This window comes from Lissotriton vulgaris, chromosome 5 (genome assembly GCF_964263255.1).
Source record: "Lissotriton vulgaris chromosome 5, aLisVul1.2, whole genome shotgun sequence".
Classification (NCBI taxonomy): domain Eukaryota; kingdom Metazoa; phylum Chordata; class Amphibia; order Caudata; family Salamandridae; genus Lissotriton; species Lissotriton vulgaris.
The window spans coordinates 61389513-61412531 of NC_141693.1; the positions used below are offsets into that span (position 1 = coordinate 61389513).

Below are 23019 nucleotides of genomic sequence, written 5' to 3' on the forward strand. Positions count from 1 at the left end.
GTGTGAATGTGTGTGAGTGTGGGGGTGGGTGAGGGTGCGTGAGTTACATTGAGGGTGAAGCGTAGAGGGTCAGTGAGTGTGATGTGTTGAGGCTGAGTGATGGTGAGCCTTGTTGAGCGTTAGTGAGTGAGGGTGATTGACTTGTTGAGGGTGATGTGTTGAAGTTGAGTGAGGGTGATGTAATGTGAGTGAGGTTGATTGTGTCACTGAGGGTGCGTTGTTGAGGGTGAGAGGCTGAGTGTGAGTGAGGGCTAGTTATTGTGTTGAGGTTTTGAGGCTGAGGGTGAGTGAGGATTGAGTTGTTGAGGGTGAGGGGCTGAGTGTGAGTGAGGGATAGTGATTGTTTTGAGGTGTTGAGGGTGAGTAAGGGTGAGGTGTTGAGGGTGAGGGGATGAGGGTGAATGAGGGTGAGGTGTTGAGGGTCAGTGAGTGTGAGGTTTTGAGTGTGAGTGAGAATGAGTGTGAGTGAGTGATTACGTAGTTGAGTGTGAGGTGTTGAGGGTGAATGAGGGTGAAGGTGAGTAAAGGTGAGGGTGAGGTGTTGAGTGTGAGTGTGGGTGAGTAAGAGTTGAGGAAGAGGGGCTGAGTGCGAGTGAGTTGGTGAGTGTGAGTGAGGGGGAGGTATTGTGGGTGAGTGAGGGTGAGGTATTGAGGGTGAGTGAGGGTGTATTTTGAGGATGAGTGAGGGTGAGTTGTTAAGGGTGAGTGAGGGTGAGGTCCTGAGGGTGATTGAGCTTGAGTGAATGGGAGTGAGGGTGACTGAGGGTGTGATTGGCATATGTGATTCTCGCCCATGTGTTAATGTTGATTCTAATGTTAAAAAAACTATTTTCGTATGAGTGTAACTTTTTAATTATTTTTCGTGTATGTACTTAAAATGTGTATTATTTCTGTTGTAGTAAAGGGTATTACGCAATGTATTCCCTTTACGTTTGTTACGTAAGGGATGTTAGCGTTCTATCTTGTATTTGATGGTGATGTAATGTTGTGCGCTACGTTATTTTTAGTCAATCGCAGCTCTACGTTGTGTGACGTAGCGTTGCATTTTCCGTGCGTGAACGGGGCGTTTTCTACATTGGTGTGAATGTTTGAGCGGTAAAGGTGTGTTATTCCTCCGTCTTTGTTGGTGCGTCGTTGGACTGGTAAGATGTACATTTATTAACATTGAGTACATGAATTTGAATGTATTAATACTTGTGTGTATATACGTGTTATTCATAATGTTTTTTTATGATGTATGAGTGTTTTATTTGTATTTCGCATTGTGTATTATCTATTTTTGAGTTACAATGTTCTTTAGTAGTGTTGTAAAAGATATATGTTTGTTAAAAAAAATTTTTTCTAAAAGTTACATAAAGCAATGTTTTTTTATTTATGTATTATGTCTTTGACATTGCGTCCGTTGTGATTTCGCGCTGACTTTCCTTGTGTTTAGCAATATTTCTAGATCTTTATGCGAATGTTGGCTCGTGTTTAAGTTGATAGTTCGGGATGCATTGAGTAATTTTTGCTAGTGTCTTCCTGGAATGTATTTTCCGGCGTTTCGTTTCGCCAGAGGTGGCACTGTGATGTTTATTTTTGCCTCTGACTTAGCTTTTTCTTGTGTCATTTGTAACGGGCTGTGACTTGTTTCGCCGGGATTCATTTATTTCGTTTGTTGGCTTTTGTACTTAAACGTATTATGTATGCACTGTGTATGTTTTTTTTTGTTTCTGTGTTTCTTTTCTAATTTCTTCATTTCAGGGAATGAGCTGCTACGATCGACAGGTAATGACAATTTTATTGCCTTATTATGAAAGAGTGCCTTTGTGAGTTTTTATACATTTGTTGATGCATTTCCTTTTCGTGATGTTACTGTAATGATTATTTTCGGTCTTGCTTTGCTAGCACGTATTTCCTGTCTGGCTCCTCTCATTTGAGTGTCTTTTGTATGTTAACAATGGCTGCTATTTCGTTTAATTGTTTGACATTGTTCGAGTTTCGTTTTCCCTTACGTGTTTTGCGGTCGCACTTGCCTTGTGTGTATTAATTTCCTCTTGCACGGCCTCCCTTATGTCCATTTTGCCAGCAATAGCACATTATTAACATTCGGCACCCCCACACTACAATTGAGCAACATGAGATCATCAGTCTTTGGCAGTAGAGCTGTATTTAGAACTCCCCCAGTCTCATTTAGATATAGAACTGCAGTACTGTACAGCACCAAAGCATGCTTGTATTGCTGTGATTGTGTGTGCAACGTACCAAAAGTTCTTGTACAGTGTGCACTTTGGGCAGTTGGTGTGTGTGACTGTTGAAAGCGTGGCTTGATGGCTGTTTGTGTGGGTGTATGCATGGTGAAAGGATGCACTGATGACTGTTGTGTGTGTACGGCTTGTGAAAGTGTCCATTGCTAGCTAATAGTGTGTGTGCCTGTTAAAAGCGCACATGTTTGGATTGTATGTAGTTTGTCTGATGTGTAATGCTGTAGTGGTAATGAGTGGTGCTGTTGTTGTAAGTGTTTGTGTGTAGTTGTAGTGTGATAGTGTGTTGATGGTGAGTGAGGGTGAGGTGTTCAGGGTGAGAGGATGATGGTGTGAGGGTGACGGTGTGAGGGTGAGTGATTGCTGGCGAGCGTGAGGCTATGACGCTTATTGAGAATGTGAGTGGGTGTGCGAGGATGTGTGATAGTGTGTGAGTGTGGATGTGTGTGAGGGTGGTGGTGTGTGAGTGTGTGGGCATGTGAGTGTGTGGTGCTTAGTAATGCTGTAGTTGTGATGTGTTGTTCTGTGCTAGTGGTGAGTGGTGCTGTGTTGATGTTTAATAATTACCACCACAACATAACTTTGCACCACAACAGTTGGACTTCTCGCAACAATGGCATCACTGATGTCCCCGAATGCAACATGCAGCAATACCACTTTATCTTTCTGCAGCCCCACATTACCATTGAGCAACTACACTGCATTACTCTGCACTTCCACATCCGTATTTTGCACACCAACAGTCTCATTTAGACATAGTAGTGCAGTACCGATGACTGTTGTGTGTGTATGCTTGTTGAAAGTGGCCATTGATAGATGTTGTGTGTGTGACTGTTAAAAGGGTACATGTTTTGATTGTATGAGCTTAGTTTGCTGCATTTGTGATGAGTGGTGTTGTTGTGGTAATTGTTTTTTTGTGTTGTTGTAGTGTGATAGTGTGTTGAGGGTGAGTGAGGGTGAGGTGTTGAGGCTGAGTGAGGGTGAGGCGTTGAGGGTGAGTGAGATTGAGGGTGAGTTAGTGTGAGGTGTTGAGGGTGGGTGAGGCTATGAGGGTGAGTGAGGCGTTGAGGGGGAGTGAGGGTGAGGTGTTGAGGGTGATTGAGGCTGAGTGAGAGTGAGAGCAAGGAAGGTGTTGATGGGGAGGTGTTGTGCGTGATTGAAGAGGTGTTGTGGTGGTAATTGTTTGTGTGTTGTTGTAGTGTGATAGTGTGTTGAGGGTGAGTGAGGGTGAGAGTGAGTGAGACTGAGGGTGAGGTGTTGATGGTGAGTGAGGGTGAGGAGTTGAGGATGAGTGAGGGTGAGAGGATGAGGGTGAGTGAGGTGTTGAGGGTGAGGTGTTGAGTGTGATTGAGGATGAGTGATAGTGTGGGTGAGGGATGTGTTGAGATTGACTTAGGGTGAGGCGTTGAGGGTGAGTGAGGGTGAGGTGTTGAGGCTGAGGGTGAGTGTGGGTGAGGCGTTGAGGGTGAGGCATTGTGTGTGTTTGTAGTGTGATAGTGTGTTGAGGGTGAGTGAGTATGAGGGTGAGTGAGGGTGAGAGTGAGTGAGAATGAGGGGGAGTTGTTGATGGTGAGTGAGGATGAGTGAGGGTGAGGAATTGAGGGTGAGTGAGGGTGAGAGGCTGAGGGTGAGTGAGGTGTTGAGGGTGAGGTGTTGAGTGTGATTGAGGATGAGTGATAGTGAGGGTGTGTGATGTGTTGATGTTGACTGAGGGTGAGGCATTGATGGTGAGTGAGGGTGAGGTGTTGAGGCTGATGGTGAAGAGCTGAGGGTGAGTGGGTGAGGCGTTGAGGGTGAGGCATTGAGGATGATAGAGAGTGAGGTTCTGAGGGTGAGGGTGTGAGTGTGGGTGAGGCGTTGAGGCTGAGTGAGGGTGAGGTGTTGAGCGTTATTGTTGATGAGTGAGAGTGAGTGTGAGTGAGGAGTAAAGGGTGAGTTGTTTAGGGTGAGTGAAGTGTTGCTGTTGTGGTAAGTGTTTGTTTATAGTTGTAGTGTGATAGTGTGTTGACGATGAGTGAGGGTGAATGAGGGTGATGTTTTGAGTGTGAGTGAGGGTGAGTGAGGGTGAGAGTATGAGAGTGATTTGTTGAGTGTGAGGTGTAGAGGGTGATTGATGATGATTGAGATTGAGGGTGAGTGAGGAGTTAAGGGTGAGGTGTTGAGGGTGAGTGAAGTGAGGGTGAGTGAAGTGTTGTTGTGTTGGTAAGTATTTGTTTGTTGTTGTAGTGTGATAGTGTGTTGACGGTGAGTGAGGGTAAATGAGGATGAGGTGTTGAGGGTGAGTGAGTATGAGGGTGAGGTGTTGATGGTGAGTTTTTGAGGGTGAGTGAGGATGAGTGTGGGTGAGGTGTTGAGGGTGAGGAGTTGAGGGTGAGTGAGGGTGAGGTACTGAGGGTGAGTGAGGTATTGAGGGTGAGGTGTTGAGAGTATTGAGGATGAGTGAGAGTGAGGGTGAGTGATGTGTTGATGGTGAGTTGTTGAGGGTGAGGTGTTGAGGGTGAGTGAGAGTGACGTGTTGTAGGTGAGGGTGAGGGGCTGAGGGTGAGTGTTGGTGAGGCGTTGAGGGTGAGTGAGGGGTTAAGGGTGAGGCGTTGAGGGAGAGGTGTTGAGAGCGAGGGTGATTGAGTGTTTGAGGGTGCAGGGTGGAGGGTGAGTGAGGGTGAGGTGTTGATGGTGAGTGAAGATGTTTGAGGCTGATGGTGATGTGTTGAGGGTGAGTGAGGATGAGGTGTTGAGGGAGAGTGAGTGTGAGGTGTTGAGGGTGAGTGAGTGTAATTCAGGGTGGGTGAGGAGTTGAGGGTGAGTGAGTGTGAGAGAGGGTGTTATTGACAAATGTGAGTGTTTTGCATGTGTGACTCGTTATTGTAAAGTGTGTTTGTATTTGTGTATGTTGTTGTGGTAGAATGATGCTGTTGCGGTGGTGTAGAGTGATGTTGGTGTGTTGATGAGTGTTGTTACTGAGGTGCTTCCTAATGCTGTAGTTGTGAAGTGTTGATGATGAGTTGTGCTGTGTTAGTGTTCAACTATTACCACCACAGCATAACTCATTCCAACAACAGTTGCACTTCTCCCAACAACCTAATTTGTGATGTCCACCAATGGAACACGCATCAATACCACCTTAACATTCTGCCCCCCACAGTAACATTGCTCAACAACACAGCATAACTCAGCACCAGCACAGGCGTCTTTAGCTCAACAGTCTCATTCATACATAATACTGTAGTGCGTGTAAGGTACAAAGTATGTGTATTTTGTATATGTTTTTCTAATGTCAAATGGATTGGCTAAATCTTGTATGTGGGTGTGACTATGTTGTATAAATGGAGTGTCTTAGTTATAATTTGCATTTCGATTAGAAAAAATCACCATAGAAGTAGTAAAATTTCTATTACACACTTGTTTATTTTTTATAAAAAAACACAAATATTTATTGTTTAACTTTGTACAAAAAAAAGATATCCTGGCAACATGCAAAATTTACTCAGAACATATTTCATCGTCTTTTTCTTTAAGAATCTTTATGATTTGCCCATTACAAAAGACAACTTCAAAATTTTGTGGCAAAAAATGGACAAGGGCATCTCCGATGTTCTCAACGTCCTCATCTAACATAAACCATTTAATTAAGATCTCGTTTTCGATGGGCATCGATTGCAATTCGTCTGTGTTTGTCACTTTTATTGTGATGATACTTGTTTGCTCAGTAGAGCTTTCAACACCATAAATTAGAATGTCCATCTTTTCCTCTGGTGGGGCTGTTACCTGTTGAGAGAAAAGAAAAGCAATAATTATTTTTAAAATGTGTATACTTTATTTTTTTTGTAAGGCGTATAGTGGTTGAAAGGGACAGAGTTGTTGAAAGGGATACATTGGGTGAAATGGACTGAGTAGGTGAAAGGGTCACAGTTGTTGATAGAGTTTGAGTGGGTGATAGGTCGAGACTGGGTGATAGGTGGTGGTAATAATTTTTTTGTGTTGTTGTAGTGTCATAGTGTGTTGAGGGTGAGTGAGGGTGAGATGTTGAGGGTGAGTGAGGGTGAGGCGTTGAGGGTGAGTGAGATTGTGGGTGAGTCAGTGTTTGAGGATGAGTGAGAGTGAGGGTAAGTAAGTGGCTGATGGGGATGTTTTGAGCGTGATTGAAGTGGTGTTGTGGTGCTAAGTTTTGGTGTGGTTGTAGTGTGATAGTGTGTTGAGGGTGAGTGAGTATGAGGGTGAGTGAGAGTGAGAGTGAGTGAGAATTAGGGGGAGGTGTTGAGGGTGAGTGAGGATGAGTGAGGGTGAGGAGTTGAGAGTGAGTGAGGGTGAGGGGCTGAGGGTGAGTGAGGTGTTGAGAGTGAGGTGTTGAGTGTGATTGAGGATGAGTGAGAGTGATGTTGAGTGATGTGTTGAGATTGACTGAGGGTGAGCTGTTGAGTGTGAGTGAGAGTGAGGTGTTGAGGCTGAGGGTGAGAAGCTGAGTGTCAGGGTGAGTGTGGCTGAGGCGTTGAGGGTGAGTGAGGGTGAGGTGTTGAGGGTGATTGAGGATGAGTGAGTGTGAGGAGTTAAGGGTGAGGTGTTTAGGGTGAGTGAAGTGTTGTTGTGGTGGTAAGTGTTTTTTTGTAGTTGTAGTGTGATAGTGTGTTGACGGTAAGTGAGTGTAAATGAGGGTGATGTTGTGAGGGTGAGTGAGTATGAGAGTGGTGTTGAGTGTGAGATGTTGAAGGTGATTGCTGATGATTGAGATTGAGGTTGAGTGAGGAGTTAAGGGTGAGGTGTTGAGGGTGAGTTAAGTGTTGCTGTGGTGGTAAGTATTTGTTTGTTGTTGTAGTGTGATAGTGTGTTGACGGTGAGTGAGGGTGAATGAGCGTGAAGAGTTGAGGGTGAGTGAGTATGAGGGTGAGGTGTTGATGGTGAGTTGTTGAGGGTGAGTGAGTATGAGAGTGGGTGATAAGTCTAGAGTGGGTGATAAGTCTAGATTGGGTGATAGGCCTAGAGTGTGTGAAAGAGCCAGAGTTGTTGAAAGGTTCCGAGTGGGTGAAAGCTCCCGAGTGGGTGAAAGCTCCCGAATGGGCGAAAGGTCCCAAGTGGCTGAAATGTCCAGAGTGGGTAAAATGTCCAGAGTGGGTGGAAGGGGCAGAGTGGGTGAAAGTGCAAGACTGGGTGCAATTCCAAGAGTGGCTGAAAAGAGATATTTGCAAAACTTTGTTTGTTCGTTGTGCTTACCTCCATTTTGCTATGGCGCGTTGTATTCAATATTTTTTGGCAATTGAATTCATGTACAGTGACATGAGTCAGGGTCACATATTTCCCAAGATGTATTTTAAATAGTGACGCTTCTCTCCACAGTGTCACTTTTATATCATCAGTTGCATCTTTTATTGTAATGGATTTGAGTGGGGTATCTTGCCCATTGATAAACACCGTTTTTGCGTCCTCTTCCTACACAAAAAGAAAGAATTCTATTAAATAGTGATTGTAAAAACAGATATTACTAGTGCATTGTCTGAAAGGCTATATAATGTATCATATTTAACGACCCAAATGAACCTCCTTTCTAAAAGATTGAAATGTTTATTGTAATAAATGGCCTTGTACATAGTACTTTTTTTTGTAGTATACACCAAAGCACTGGCATCTTATATTTTTCAAAAGTTGTACTTGCTACTATGTGTGAAGAGTGCATAATCAAAAATGTGTCCAGTTAGTTTTTGAAGTTACTAAAGGTGTAATGTGTGTGTAAGTGAACTATGCATTTTTTAAGTAGACATGATGACATGAGTGAGTGTGATGGTGAGGTGTTGAGTGTGAGGAGTTCATGGGGAGTGAGGGTGAGTGAGGATGAGGTGTTACGTGAGGGTGAGGTTGAATGTAAATGAGGGTGGGTGAGGGTGAGAGGGTGAGGGTGAGAGTTTGAAGGTGAGTGAGGGTGAGAAGTTGAGGGTGAGTAACGATGAGCGTGAGTGTGAGTGAGGCTGAGTAAGGCAAGTATGCATATTTTTAGTAGACCTGATGACATGAGTGAGGGTGTGGGTGAGGGTGAGTTATTGAGGGTGAGGTGGTGAGTGAGGGTGGGGTTGAGGGTGAGTGAGGACGATGTGTTACGTGAGGGTGAGTGTGAGTGAGGCAGAGTTAGGGTGAGGCGTTGAGGGTGAGTGAGAGTGAGGGAGTGTTGAGGGTGAAAGATTGAATGTGAGAAGTTGAAGGTGAGTAAGGATGAGTGTGAGTGTGGGTGAGTGAGGGTGATTAATTGAGTGAGGGTGAGGTGTTGATGTTGAGGCTGAGGTGTTGAGGTGTTGAGTGAGAGTGAGGGTGACTGAGGAGTTGACTGAGAAGTGTTGACTTTTGGAGGGGGAGGTGTTGAGGGCGAGTGAGGGTGAGTGAGGGTGATTGAGTGAGAGGTGTTGAGGGTGATTGAGGGTGATTGAGATTAAGGGTGAGTGAGGCATTAAGGGTGAATTGTTGAGTGTGAGGTGTTGTGTGTGAATGAGGATGAGGTGTTGAGAGTTATTGAGGGTGAGAAGTTGAGGGTGAGTAAGGATGATGCTAAGTGAGGGTGAGTCATTGATGTTGATTGTGAGGCTGAGGTGTTGAGGTGTTGAGTGAGAGTGAGTGAGTATTTGAGGGAGAAGGGTAGAGTTTTAGAGTGGGAGTTGTTGAGGGCTAGTGAGGGTGATTGAGGCTGAGTGAGGAGGAGGTGTTGAGGGTGATCTCGGCTGAGTGAGATTGAGGGTGAGTGAGGCATTAAAATTGAATTGTTGAGGGTGAGGTGTTGAGTGAGAGTGAGAGTTGGGTGTTGAGGGTGAGTGATGTTGACTGAGGGTGAGGCATTGATGTAAAGACAGTATTTGCGTACTTTTGGTAAACCCAAAAAGAACAATTCTACAAAATAGTGACAGTAAAAAAAACATAGTAGTAGTGCATTGTATCACTGGTAATATAATGTATTATATTTCACAACAAAAAATGAACATACTTTCTACCATAGTGCAATTTTTTTTTAGTAAAAATTGTCATTGTGGAGAGTACTTGAATTTGTAATATACCCCAAAGTACTCACATATTATATATCTCAAAACTATCCCTTTATACATAGTGTGAAAGAGTGTGAAAGAGTGTCTAATGCAAGCTTTTTTGATGTTGTCCGTGAAGTTCCTAAGGGCCCGATGTAGGTAAATCCCATTTTTGTATGTAGGTACCAACATCTGTATTCATTACAGAATCCTTAACAAATCTTTAATTACCAAATCGTTAAATAGCGAATAGGTAATGCGCATTAATTCATATGGGTTTTGAAGGACATAGGAATGATTAGGCATTACCGAATCGGTATTTACTGAATCTGTAATTAAAGAATTATGAAGGGTGCAGGTGGTGTCACTTTGACACCCTCCGGAACCGGCAAAAAAGGCACAGGTGCCATGTGGCAAGCATACCTGCTGTAAGGGCAGGTCTGCCTGTCACATGCCATAGTTATTTTACCCTGGATTTGTATTCCATGGTAAAATACCGATTGTGTAAGCCATGTACAGAAGGTACATTGCCTACCTACATAACATTTCAGTTAATTTTATTGAATCTGTAAATCTACCGTTTCGGTTAATAAACAGATTTGCTTAAGTTACCTAAAATGTGCCCCTACATCTCAATAGCCCTTTACCGATGTGAAACGGGCCAAAATCTTTTTTTTTTGGCCGATTGGGATCGCTAAAGGGCTACCTACACCGGGCCCCTAAATGTGTAATTTGTGTGTAAGCCAACTATGCATTTTTGTACTAGACATGATGACATGTTTGTGTTGATACATCTTGCACATATTGTCCCTGAAACAGTCATCAGACTATTTATACTTGCAATTTCTAAGAAGCACAAATACATAAGATATGTCATTTACAATCCTAATAAGTCCAACTCTTCCACTGCAAGAATTTTTTTTTTTTAGTTGACATGATAACATGTTTGTGTTCATACTTACGGCAATTATTGTCCCTGAAACGGTCATCAGGCTTTTTAGACTTGCCCGTTTTATTTCCTTGATGGGAGAAGCCGATGGTGCAGGCGGATGCAAAATGTTGTTTGCTTGTTGGATCAGGCCCTCCTCGATTGTCATTGCGGGAAATTTGGTTACTTTAGTTTGTTTGGTAATTAAAATTGTTTTGTTTTTGAGAATAAAGTTCCGTATCAGTAGTCCACAGTTTATTTTCGTTTGCTCATATAAATTTTCTTGGTAACAAGTACATTTAATTGTTCCAGTTTTATCTGCTAAAGCCAAATGGAATAAAATTTTCTGCTCTTGTTTAGCATTTTTGTACGTAGTTTTCCCTGAGCAGCTGATGACATTAACTCTTATTGGTTTCTGGTATGGTTTGTTGTCATCAGTATTAATGTTCATTATTTCTTCAATAGACATCATCTGAAATAGAAAATGTGATATAACATGTTAAATACAAACCCATATTGGTTTATGATCACTGTAATAGCATTCTAAAGTACCATAGTTGTGTAGTTGGTCATTTGTATATATATGATCTAAAATGGATTGGTAGTTAGTTGTGTAACTGTTAATGAGTTGTTGACATTGTAATTTTGTTTCAAAGAATCCAAGTAATTGCTTGCTGTTTGCATTTGTTTGAGATACATCCACATTGAAATCCCCTATAATAATCAATTTGTGCATGGGGTAAAAATCCGTAATATTAGTGATGAAATCAAAAAGAGAAGTTATACTTTTTAGGGGTGGTTTGTATAAAATAATAATAAGGTAATCTGTGTTATCAATCTGTAGAGTAAAATGTAAAATGTCTATCCCTTCAAGTGTCTCATAAATAGGCAATATAAATAAATCTTTTTTGTAGTACATAATCATTCCATGGTTTGTGTTGTATGTATGAAATTTATCAAATATAATGTGATGATATTGTTCTATACTGAAATCATTAGCTGTAGCATTTCTTGTAGTGTTGATCTCAGTTAAGCAAATAATGTCTGCTTGTAATATATTCCTATCCGCTACCATAGATGAAAAATTTTTCTGTAGTGATCTTATATTGTGTGCAATGATATTGAAATGTGCACTGTATGTATGTAACTGTGGGATATGTATTTCAAGTGGCATTTCTGTCCTTAATCTGTGCATTTCCTCATTAACTTGTGGATGTACTACAATTTTACGTTCATCAAAATTGTGTACATAGACATTTTGTATTGATTTTGCCCTGCTAATAGCAACATAATGCAAATGATGAATCTTGCTGTTATTAAAGTGTATATAAAGTGGTTCAAGAGTTGCACCTTGTGTGCGATGTATAGTGCGTGCTGATGCTTGGCGTAAAGGAAATTGCTTCCGTATAATGGTAATAAATTTCTTAGTGTATTGGAAATGTCTAGCTATAGCATGTATTGGTGTCCATGTATTTTGGGTTTGTGAATGAAATAAGTGTTTATATTGTTGTCTGGTTGTTTCTCCTATAGTGGGATTGTCAAATAACAACCAAACAATAATAGGTGTATTGTTAATCAATTCTACTAATTGTACAACACCAGTTGCGCCATTTGTTAAACCATCATTGACATCCACATTGCAACTTAAATCATAACGAAGTTGTAAGGCAATGTGTAATGTATGTGAAAGGCCCATTGTTTTCTGTGGATCTTTGGGCAGTTGCTTAAGAATCGTTTTTTTCACACTTTCAGACAAATCAGAACTAACAGTATCGCTTGCTACTGTTATGTAGACAGGATAATCTTTGCAATGTTGTTCTAAAACCTTTTTGTTAATTTCATTAACTTCTAGATTAGTTGACATAATATATGGAATTGTTTCTAATAAAGTCTCATCAGGTTGTATTTCCCTTTGCTTAATTTGTGAAATATCTTCTTCAGTATGCTTGCCTTCTCTCAATCTGTTTAGTAATTCAGCAAATTGTAGATCTTCTTTTTGGCGCATAATTTTTGTTAATTCAAAAATTTTAAAATGTTCTTTCCACAAGTTAGCACTTAAAGGACCATACATTTGTGTAGAATCCTGAAAAATGTATCTGTCAAATACAGGTTTTAATTGGTAAAAGTCACCAATGGCTAAAATAGAAATTCCTCCAAATGGTTCATTAGATGATTTAATTTCTTGAAGCCTGTTATGTATAAAATTCAACATATTGTGGCCTACCATTGAAATTTCATCAATAATAACAACTCTAACATGCATCATTTCCATTTGTAGAGCAGTTCTATGTTCATGACTCAGTTGTTTATAAGACAAACTTTGCGACACAGGTATTTTGAAAGTGCTATGCAGTGTTTTGCCATTAATATTATGGGCAGCCTTTCCTGTTGGAGCAGTAAGTAAGATATAAACATTATCCGGATTTTCACCGGCCTTAGTGTTATAGTAGCGTAGTAAAGTTTGATAAAGTGCAGATATTACAAAACTTTTCCCAACACCAGCCCCTCCAGTGCAAAAAGTATAGCATGGAGTGCTAGTAGTTTTAAACCAATGCAAGTGATGGTAAACAAAGTTAAGTTGTTCTTCCGTTAAGTTTTGCATAAGTTGTTGGTATTTCTCATTGGGTAAAAGAACGTTAGTTGATCTTTCTTCTTCAGTTGTAGTTCTAATTCCTAAATCTAGCGCCAAATCATATCTATTATTATGTTCTGGATTTTGGTCTTCTGTCTGTATATTCACAGTTGGTGATAGAGGAGGTGAAATGACATTTTCATGAGACTGTTCATGAATAATGTTTGTAAGTTCACCATGCTGTTTGTTATAGATTTTTAGTTGTGTGTCAACAAATGTTTTAACTTCCAGATACCTATCATAGTAAGTTTCCTTGTTGATTAGTATTTTTTCTTCTTCCCTCCATGGATAGTGCAACATTAATATTTCTCTATAATACTCTTCCGGTTCATTATTTTTGCTAAATCTGCAAAAGCGTATTATTTTCCCTTGTCTGCGCTTATTTAAAGCATAATCATAATTATGTTTCTGTTGTTTATTTCCGTCACTACATTCTATTTCTAATTCTTCCTCATCTGAGCTGTAAAAGTTTTGTTCTGCAAGTAAATCTTCGCAATCATTTATTTCTTTCCCATGTGTTTTTTTCTTCACATAGTTGAAATTAGCCGCATAGTCTGCTAACGTGCACATCTCTAATGATTGTGGCCGTTTGCAGTACTTAATAATAATATTTTCACATTGAATGTCAGTGGAATTTTCGGGCAAGTTATTAATAGTTTCAAAATCACGCATTAAATAAGTTCTTTTCTCTGGACGGCTAGTATTAATAAATACAAATGATCGTGAGCTTTTCCGTAATGGTATTTGAAGAATTAGATATGCTGCTTCTTGAGCACTAATTTCTGTGCAGTTGAGGAATTTGTTCCCTATGTGTTTAAGTTGATCTTTGATATTACTATTGCTTGGTACCTCTTTAGCAGCTTGCGCTAGAAGTTTGCTAATTCCTCTTTGCGATTTACTGATATATGAGATAATATAGACTGCACAAGCATAAGGGTCTAGTATAAACTGCAAGTCTATATTTGCTCGCCAAGCTTCTAAAAGAGTACTATTGTAGTTATTGATGAAGCATTCGGCTGGTGTTCTTTTTAAAAAAATAGTTGTTTTTTGTAAGCTAGTTTGTATAGAAGTAATATATTCTTTATCATCCATTTTAATGAAGTCCAAAAATTCCTCAAAAGAAAGTGTATTAAAAGTAGTATTATTCATAGCTTCATGTATTATTTTCATATTATCTTGCCATTGGTTATTTGTCTCCTCCAGTGTTAATGGCTCTAATATGAGCGTTCTTGACATTGGATATTTGGGATATTGATATTTGCATGTCCGTTGCTGTTTACGTCTGCAATTTTTGGTGTGACCATGCCTTTGTAGATTTATTAACGGTTGTAAAACAGGGTTTTCAGACTTATGACAAGTGATATATTTGTCAATAAAGCTATTGACTTCTTCCACTGGTGAAACACCATACAATGGTGCTTTGTTTACCCAGAGTAATGCATGTATATGTGGAGAACCTCTCTGTTGGAATTCGACTCTGTAAAAGTAGTCTACTATTTCCCCAATTGGATTAGTGCCATTCAGCAAAACACAATTAAAGAATTTCCTAACTTGATAGTCAAACTGTCTTGCACATGTTATTGGATCTTCTTGTATTAATTTACTTTTAGTTTCCCAAGACATGTTTAAGAATTCTTCCTCTGTACATTCCTGTAAGTTTCTAACTCTCAATAGTATATTTATTAAATGGTGCCATTTTGTTTCTGCAGCAGATAATGTCAAAAAGAAAGTGGGAATGCCAAGTTGCCTTATCATAGCAAAAATATCTTTTTTGCAACCTTCCCAATATGGAGGTGAACTGCGTATAGTTTTTAATACTTTGTACCCCTCATTGAACTGTAAAACATTGGCAATATTACATTTAATGTCTTTAGCAGTTATTTTATTTCCATCTGTAAAATGTTTTCTGATGGAAATGTTGATTTTACCATGGATCTGCTTAATATGTAATTTCTTCAGTTTAAAAAAGACATTAGTAATAGATTTAGCGACTCTTCTATCATAACTCCTTAACTCTGCTTGGCAAATAGTACTATAATGTACCGGTATGTGTCTTTCCTTATTGTTAGGTCTTCGTTCACCACAAAAAATAGTAGGGAAAGCCAAAAACTCTGAATCTTTATCCTCATATAAACCTCTTGGCGTGTTATGTTCAGCTGGAGCGAAACTTAACACATTCAGCGAATTACTAGTAATAGTTTCATTTGTTAACATAGTATCCAAATTTCCAGCTTCTATGTTGTCCGAACTATCAGATGAATTGTTTGTTTCAGAAGTCTCATTGTGAGATTCTATTTCTGGAGGTATATACTCCCAGTCAGGGTTAATGGTAACACCATATTCATTAAACATTCGACTATTTTTCGCTAGCCATGTAGCTGCCTTTTTTACAGTATTTGGTCTAATATTCTCATAATGTGTATATGATTTATAGATTAATTTCCTTTTTAATTTCACTGGGATTGTCATGGCGTCATTAATTTGCCTTGGTAAAATTGTAACAGTTGTCATAACATCTGCAGGTACATTAACTACTGCACCTGATAATGATTTTTGAAAACCGCGTGGCAGACTCCGAATTTGTAAGAATGGTATCCTAGGTGAAACTAATCTTTCTTCTAAATCATATAATTCTAATTCAACTGGTACATTTGGGAAGCCCATGCCATTTACAATTGAACATGGTGGTATTTTTTTTTTGCGAATGTAATAATAGCAAGTCTTACAAATAAAAGTTGTTTTCTTGTTACTAATGTTACACTTGTTGAAAATTTCGGATTGGCTAACACTGCGTATATTTAGCAACGTTTGTTTATGCCACAGTTGATTGCAAAGAGTACAAATGTACTCTGGCCCATGCAATATTTCCCGGTGGAATTTGCGAATGATTGTATGGATTTGTTTACCTCGTTTCTGTCTTTGGCCCTGCGTGAAGATGGGTATGTTATTATCAGTAGCACTTAGTTGACTGTTGGTAATGTCTTCTTCAGCTGTATGAATTTTTTTTCTTTGTACAACTGTAGTTGGACATGTACTTGAATCCCTTTTTCTTTTCCGAGACTGTTTATTTGTTCCCTGGATAGCTTTACTATTACCTGGTAATTGTGGTAAATGATTGCTATTGCTATTCCCTCCCTTACTTGTATTCTGTAAATGATCAGAAGACATTGATGTTGATGTTATCGTCTGATTAGGAGTACATTCTGTAGTATGTACCCAAATTTTTCTTTCTTGCGGCAGTTGACTATTTTTTTTGTGCACAGTAAGTGCTTTTGTAAAGGATTTTCTTTGAATGACTTTTATATCTATTGGTGTTAATTCAAATTGGACACATTGCTCAGCCTGATGTTTTAAGTTATATGCTAGTTTCATAACATATTGAATTAGCCCTTCAAACGAATTAAATGCAATTGTAACACATGTTCCGTTTGAATGAGGCATGCCTTCATGGTCCCTACTATGTGAATCAAATACAAAGTATGATTGCATATGTTTGAAAATAGCTATTACATAAACATTCATACAAAGTAGAACACCACAGTGCTTCTTAATAGTAACATTTAATGCTGTGCTAATATCTGGGTAGGCTTTATCAAAACGTTTAAGGACATCACCGTAGTAAGCATTCCGTAGCAAAAGTGAATATATCTCTTGATTGTGGTCTATATACCTTGGCAGGTCATCTGGATGCATAAGTGTTTCTTTGTTAATAGAATGCATTTGGAGATATAAAGCGTCCCCACGGTCCATTATATAATGCAGATCATTAGAGTTCCAAGTAGTTACTGGCTTGCATAAATTGTGCAAGACAGCAAAAGCACTATTTGGTAAGCATTGCTTACCTTGTGATTTGCTATTAAATTTGCTATTCCCTTGATGGTAACTTGCTTTTAAGCATTTCTGCATCTTCAAAGTTATACTGAAATGTTGTTATCAACAAATGTAAATTGAGAAGGTTTGTGAACTAAAAAATTTTTTAGGGGACTGTAAGGTATGAACTTTTAACAATTTTTAAACGAAGTGGCAAAGTAGTATTTACCTTAACTTCTGTTTCTTTTGTTGTTGTTTGAATAATCTGAAAGTTGAAAAAAAACATATTGTTTAGAATATATTTCTCCGAATTTTTGCCATAAAAGACACATTAGCATGTAAATAGTCTTTTAAAGACCTGTTAAGAGCTCTAGTGCTGCTGTGAGTGTATGTGCCACGGCTGGCACACAGGCAGGGTGAGATGATAGAGGGAGAGAGAGGGAGTGGGAGGAAAAGGGGGACAGAGAGAGAGTGAGTGAGTGCGTGAAAAGTTAATACTGAGAGACGTTAAAAAATGTGTGTGTGTGTGTTATGTGTTGCATTGAATCAGAGAATGGATGAGGTGTGAGGAAGGTAAAGGGAGTGAGAGGGAGAGTGATAGGAAGTGAGACGGGGATGGAGGGAGGGAGAGAGAGGGAGAGGGAGACAGAGGGATTAACAAAGTTAGAGTGCGAAAGAGGAAGGCAAGAGAGAGGGAGGGGGAGCTAGAGAAGGAGAGAGAGGGTGAGTGTAGGTGAGGGGTTGAGGGTGAATGAGGATGAAATGTTGAGGGTGTGAGTGTGAGGGTGAGGTGTTGATTGTTGTTGAGGTGAGGTGGTGAGGGTGAGGGTGAGGGTGAGTGAGGGGGAGGGGATGAGGGTGAGTGAGGGTGAGGGTGAGTGAGGGTGACGGTTTGATGGTGAGTAATGGTGAGGGTGAGTGAGGATGACATGTTGAGGGTAAGTGAGCATGAGGGTGAGTGAGCATGAGGGTGAGTGAGCATGAGGGTGAGTGAGCATGAGGGTGAGTGAGCATGAGGGTGAGTGAGGATGGTGTGAGTGAGTGTGAGTGAGGGTGAGGGGTTGAGGGTGAGTGAAGGTAGATTAGGCTTAGAGATTGAGGGTGAGTGATGGTGAGAAGCTGAGGGTGAGTAAGGATGAGGCTGAGTGTGGGTGAGTGGGAATGAGGTGTTGTGGGTGAGTGAGGTGTTGAGGGTGAGTGAGGCTGACGTGTTGAAGTGTTGAGTGAGAGTGAGGGTGAGTGAGGAGTTGAAGGAGAAGTGTTGAGGGTGTGTGTGTGAGGTGTTGAGGGCTAGTGATGCTCAGTTTTATGTTGTTGCTGTCACCCCAAGCCTTAACCACTGACCCTGCCCCCACCGATGCGGTCATTGGACACTAAGTAAACATTACATTTTGCCCCTGAGAGAAAGATTGTGAGTAGGCATGTAATAGAGTGTGTGTGTGAAAGTGTCCTTGTTCGTGGAATGTGTGTATGAAAATTTTGTTGTGGTGTGGCGAAGTGTTGGTGTACCCAGTTACTGTGGAAGTAATGTAGAAAGATAGAGGGGGAGTAAATGGGAGACAAATGGAGAGTTATGTACAAAGACAGAAAGGAAGGGAAAGTTAGGGAAAGGAAGGGAAATGGAGGGAGAGGAAGAGAAAGGGAGTGAGATGCAGGGTGATAGGGAGGGAGACGGAGAGGGAGGGAGAGAGGAGGAAGAAAAAAGGGGGAGTGAGACAGAGGGAGGAACACAGTTAGAGTGAAAGAGAGGAAGATGGGAGAGAGGGAGGGGTAGCTATAGAGAGGGAGAGAGAGCTATAGAGATGTAGGGAGTCCGAAAGAGAAAGAGAGCGCGAAAATTATGTGTATGCCGGGAGGGCTCAGTGCACGAAGCCTTCGGCTGCAGGGTCCTGTGATTAACCTCATGGTCAGTTTAATGTTGTTGCTGTTGACCCGACCCTTAACAACTAACCCTGCCCCCACCGATGCGGTCCTTGGACACAAAGTAAACGGTACATTTTTCACCTGCTTGAAAGATTGTTATTAGCCATGTAATAGAGGTTGTTAGCAAAAGTCCCCTTGATAGTGGATTGTGTGTATGCAAAATTTGTTGTGGTGTGGCGAAGTGTTGCGAACGGATTATGACTGTACTATTCCCCATAATGTTGTAATGTGCCTGTGACTAGTGTAGTAAGTGTATGGGCAATTTTTTTTTGGGTAGGCAGCTAATTCTGGCTTGGAATTGTTGTTGGGGATGGAGAGGGAGTGAGTGTGTGCGTGAAGAGTTAATAGTGCGAGACGTCCTGAAAAATGTGTGTGTGTGTCATCGTGTAACTTAGATTAATTCCTATATTGTATTGAATATGAAAATGAAATGAATGCGGTGTGCGTGTAATATTGAAAGTGTACACAGTTAGTGTGCAAGTAATGTAGAAAGATAGAGAGGGAGTAAATGGTAGACAAATGGAGAGTTATGTACAAAGACAGAGAGGAAGGGAAAGTTAGGGAAAGGAAGAGAAATGGAGGGAGAGGAAGAGAAAGGGAGTGAGATGCAGGGTGATAGGGACGGAGACGGAGAGGGAGGGAGAGAGGAGGAAGAAAAAAGGGGGAGTGAGACAGAGGGAGGAACACAATTAGAGTGAAACAGAGGAAGATAGGAGAGAGGGAGGGGGAGCTATAGAGAGGGAGAGAGAGCTACAGAGATGTAGGGAGACCGAAAGAGAAAGAGAGCGAGAAAGTTATGTGTATGCCGGGAGGGCTCAGTGCACGAAGCCTTAGGCTGCAGGGTCCTGTGATTAAGCTCATGGTCAGTTTAATATTGTTGCTGTCGCCCCGATCCTTGACAACTAACATTGCCCCCACCAATGGGGTCCTTGTACACAAAGTAAACAGTACATTTTTAACCTGCTTGAAAGATTGTGAGTAGCCATGTAATAGAGGGGGTGGGCGAAAGTCCCCTTGATAGTGGATTGAGTGTATGAAAACTTTGTTGTGGTGTGGCGAAGTGTTGAGAACGGATTCTGACTGTGCTATTCGCCCTAATGTTCCAATGTGCCTGTGAATAGTGTAGTAAGTGTAAGGTGCATTATTTTTTGGGGTAGGCAGCTAATCCTGGCTAATATGTTATTGGATGTGTGCTTGTGAAAATGTAATACTAGTAGTTGTACGAGTGGCTGTTTCTGTGTGTCAGCTTGTAACTTGGATTACTAACTGTGCAAGTAAAGCAACGAATGAATGCATTGTGCGTAAATCTTGTAAAGTGTGGCCTGTTTACGTGCAAATTAATGTTCAATTAGAACTTTTGACTGAAAGTTTGGTGCTGTAGTGGCGAAGTGCTATGATGTTACATTGCGTAGGAGTTGCACGTGTTGTATAAGGGTGGCAGTCAGTGTTTTGCCTAATGTGACAGGCTGTGTGTGATTAGTGTAAGATGCAGTGTTTGGCCTAATGTGACAGGGTGTGTGTGATTAGTGTGCTATAGAGAGGTAGGGAGACGAAGAGAGAAAGAGAGCGAAAAATTATGTCTATGCCGGGAGGGCTCAGTGCACGAAGCCTTCGGCTGCAGGGTACTGTGAATAACATCATGGACAGTTTTATGTTGTTGCTGTCGCCCCGAGCCTTAACCACTGACCCTGCCCCCACCGATGCGGTCATTGGACACTAAGTAAACATTAACTTTTGCCCCTGAGAGAAAGATTGTGAGTAGGCATGTAATAGAGTGTGTGTGTGAAAGTGTCCTTGTTCGTGGAATGTGTGTATAAAAATTTAGTTGTGGTGTGGCAAAGTGTTGGTGTAACCAGTTAATGTGCAAGTAATGTAGAAAGATAGAGAGGGAGTAAATGGGAGACAAATGGAGAGTTATGTACAAAGACGGAGAGGAAGGGAAAGTTAGGGAAAGGAAGGGAAATGGAGGGAGAGGAAGAGAAAGGGAGTGAGATGAAGGGTGATAGGGAGGGAGACGGAGAGGGAGGGAGAGAGGTGTAAGAAAAGAGGGGGAGTGAGACAGAGGGAGGAACACAGTTAGAGTGAAACAGAGGAAGACAGGAGAGAGGGAGGGGGAGCTATAGAGAGGGAGAGAGAGCTATCGAGATGTAGGGAGACCGAAAGAGAAAGAGAGCGATAAAATTATGTGTATGCCGGGAGGGCTCAGCGCACGAAGCCTTCGGCTGCAGGGTCCTGTGCTTAACCTCATGGTCATTTTAATGTTGTTGCTGTCGCCACGACCCTTGACAACTAACATTGCCCCCACCAATGCGGTCGTTGTACACAAAGTAAACAGTACATTTTTCACCTGTTTGAAAGATTGTGAGTACCCAGGTAATAGAGGGTGTTTGCGAAATTCCCCTTGATAGTGTATTGTGTGTATGAAAAGTTTGTTGTGGTGTGGCGAAGTGTTGAGAACGGATTATGACTGTACTATTCCCCCTAATGTTCCAATGTGCCTGTGAATAGTGTAGTAAGTGTACGGTCAATTTTTTTTTTGGGTAGGCAGCTAATCCAGGCTAATGTGTTATTGGATGTGTGCTTGTGAAAATGTAATACTAGTAGTTGTACGAGTGGCTGTTTCTGTGTGTCAGCTTGTAACTTGGATTACTAACTGCAAGTAAAGCAACGAATTAATGCATTGTGCGTAAATGTTGTAAAGTGTTGCCTGTTTACATGCAAATTACTGTGCAATTAGAAGTTCTGACTGAAAGTTTGTTGCTGTAGTGGCGAAGTGACATGATGTTACATTGCGTAGGAGTTGCACGTGTTGTATAAGGGTGGCAGTCATTGTTTTGCCTAATGTGACAGGCTGTGTGTGATTAGTGTAAGATGCAGTGTTTTGCCTAATGTGACAGGGTGTGTGTGATTAGTGTGCTATAGAGAGTGAGGGAGACGAAGAGAGAAAGAGAGCGACAAAATTATGTGTCTGCCGGGAGGGCTCAGTGCACGAACACTTCGCCTCCAGGGTACTGTGAATAACCTCATGGTCAGTTTTATGTTGTTGCTGTCGACCCGACCCTTAACCACTGACCCTGCTCCCACGTCGGAGTGTTAGGAACGGAAGTAAAAATTGTGTAGAAGAGTGAACAGTTGGCTGTACTTACATGATATATGTTGGTGCGCAGTTTCTTTCCCCCTATCAAGGAAATGTTGAAAGCGTACCAATAACCTACAAGAGATAAAAAAAAAAACAATATGTATCTGTTGTTTTAAACCAAGGTATGACCTGTTTTAGAAATTACGTAGTCTTTTGCTAAGTATTACCATAGAAAATGAAGATTTGCAAACACACATGTCGCAGAATAATTTAACACAGGTGCAATGTTGATATAGTAACAGTTCTAATAAACGCAACTAAAAATATCAATACTGTCCCTTAGATGTATAGAAATAACACTTGCATGCACTTACGTTCTAAGATTGAATGCCGTAATTTTGCAGTGGCTGTTGGTCGATAGCAGCAAGTTCAGCGCCGTTCTGTAAGTCGAAGTTCTGTCCTCGCTGGTAAAAAGAGAGTATGACTTAAAGTGACCCGTCCCTCTGCTTAAATAGGGGGTAACGATGCAAGAATCTTTTTTTTCTTTTTGTGTTTAAGAAAGGATCAAAGCTTTTAGTCCTTCCCTTGCCCCAAGGAAAAGTCACACTAGCTGATGTGCGCAACTTGGAAGTGTGAATGTTTGAATGTGTATGCAGATGGAGTTTCGACATAGGCGCGCCAGTAGACTTCACTGGGCAACTCCCTTAAGGCCATATAAGAATTTGCTCGGAACTCACAAAGCAAAGGGCCTTTTTTTTACGTTAGTGTAATTGGACTTCAACTGTCTGGTCGAAGTTACACTTAAAAATGGCATATATAAAGCATCAAAAGTATACAAAGTTTCACTTAAAAACAAACAACTCTTGTAATATAGTGGCTCGAAGTTGTGCCGTTTAGGTTTAGTATGAAAATACTGAAAATTGGCGCGGATGCGTCCATTAATGTGTGTGTGGCAACGTTAAAAAAAAAGTGGGTGAATGAGAAAGATGGTGGATAATTTTGGTTGGTAAAAAAAAAAATGGAAAGACAGGTGTGGTGCTGAACGGGTCAAAGGGCGGATGCAATATTTGCCATAAAAGTTGTGTTTTCCGTTTCAGTATGAAAATAGTGAACATTGCTGCGTAAGTGGCCCTTACATGTGTCTGTGTGTATTTTTAAATGCTATGGGAATTTTGGCTGTGTGTGTACGTGTTGTAAATACAGAATTTCGCTGCGGGTGCGTCACTTAATGTAAGTCTTGTAATATACAGGCTCAAAGTTGTGGCGTTTATGTTTAGTATAAAAAGACAGGACATTGCTGCAGATGCCTCCATTAATGTGTGAGTGTCACCATAGAAATACAGTGTGAGAATGAAAAAGATGTCCGATGATTTTGTTTGCCAATAGATAAATGTAGCGATAGGTGTGGCGAA

At 40.9% G+C, this 23019-nt stretch overlaps 1 protein-coding gene across 1 annotated transcript; it reads right to left on the minus strand.

The window, feature by feature from the left end:
* Window positions 1-5645: 5645 nt before the first annotated feature.
* LOC147710163 (uncharacterized) lies at window positions 5646-22162 on the minus strand. The gene is made up of 6 exons (XM_086920855.1): window positions 21982-22162; window positions 21675-21739; window positions 16835-16870; window positions 10198-10635; window positions 7449-7664; window positions 5646-6008 (listed from the first exon to the last, which is right to left on the minus strand). Exons 4-6 carry the CDS (start codon window positions 10633-10635, stop codon window positions 5724-5726), a joined length of 939 nt encoding a protein of 312 aa, XP_086776981.1. The 5' UTR covers window positions 16835-16870; window positions 21675-21739; window positions 21982-22162; the 3' UTR covers window positions 5646-5723.
* Window positions 22163-23019: the final 857 nt, after the last annotated feature.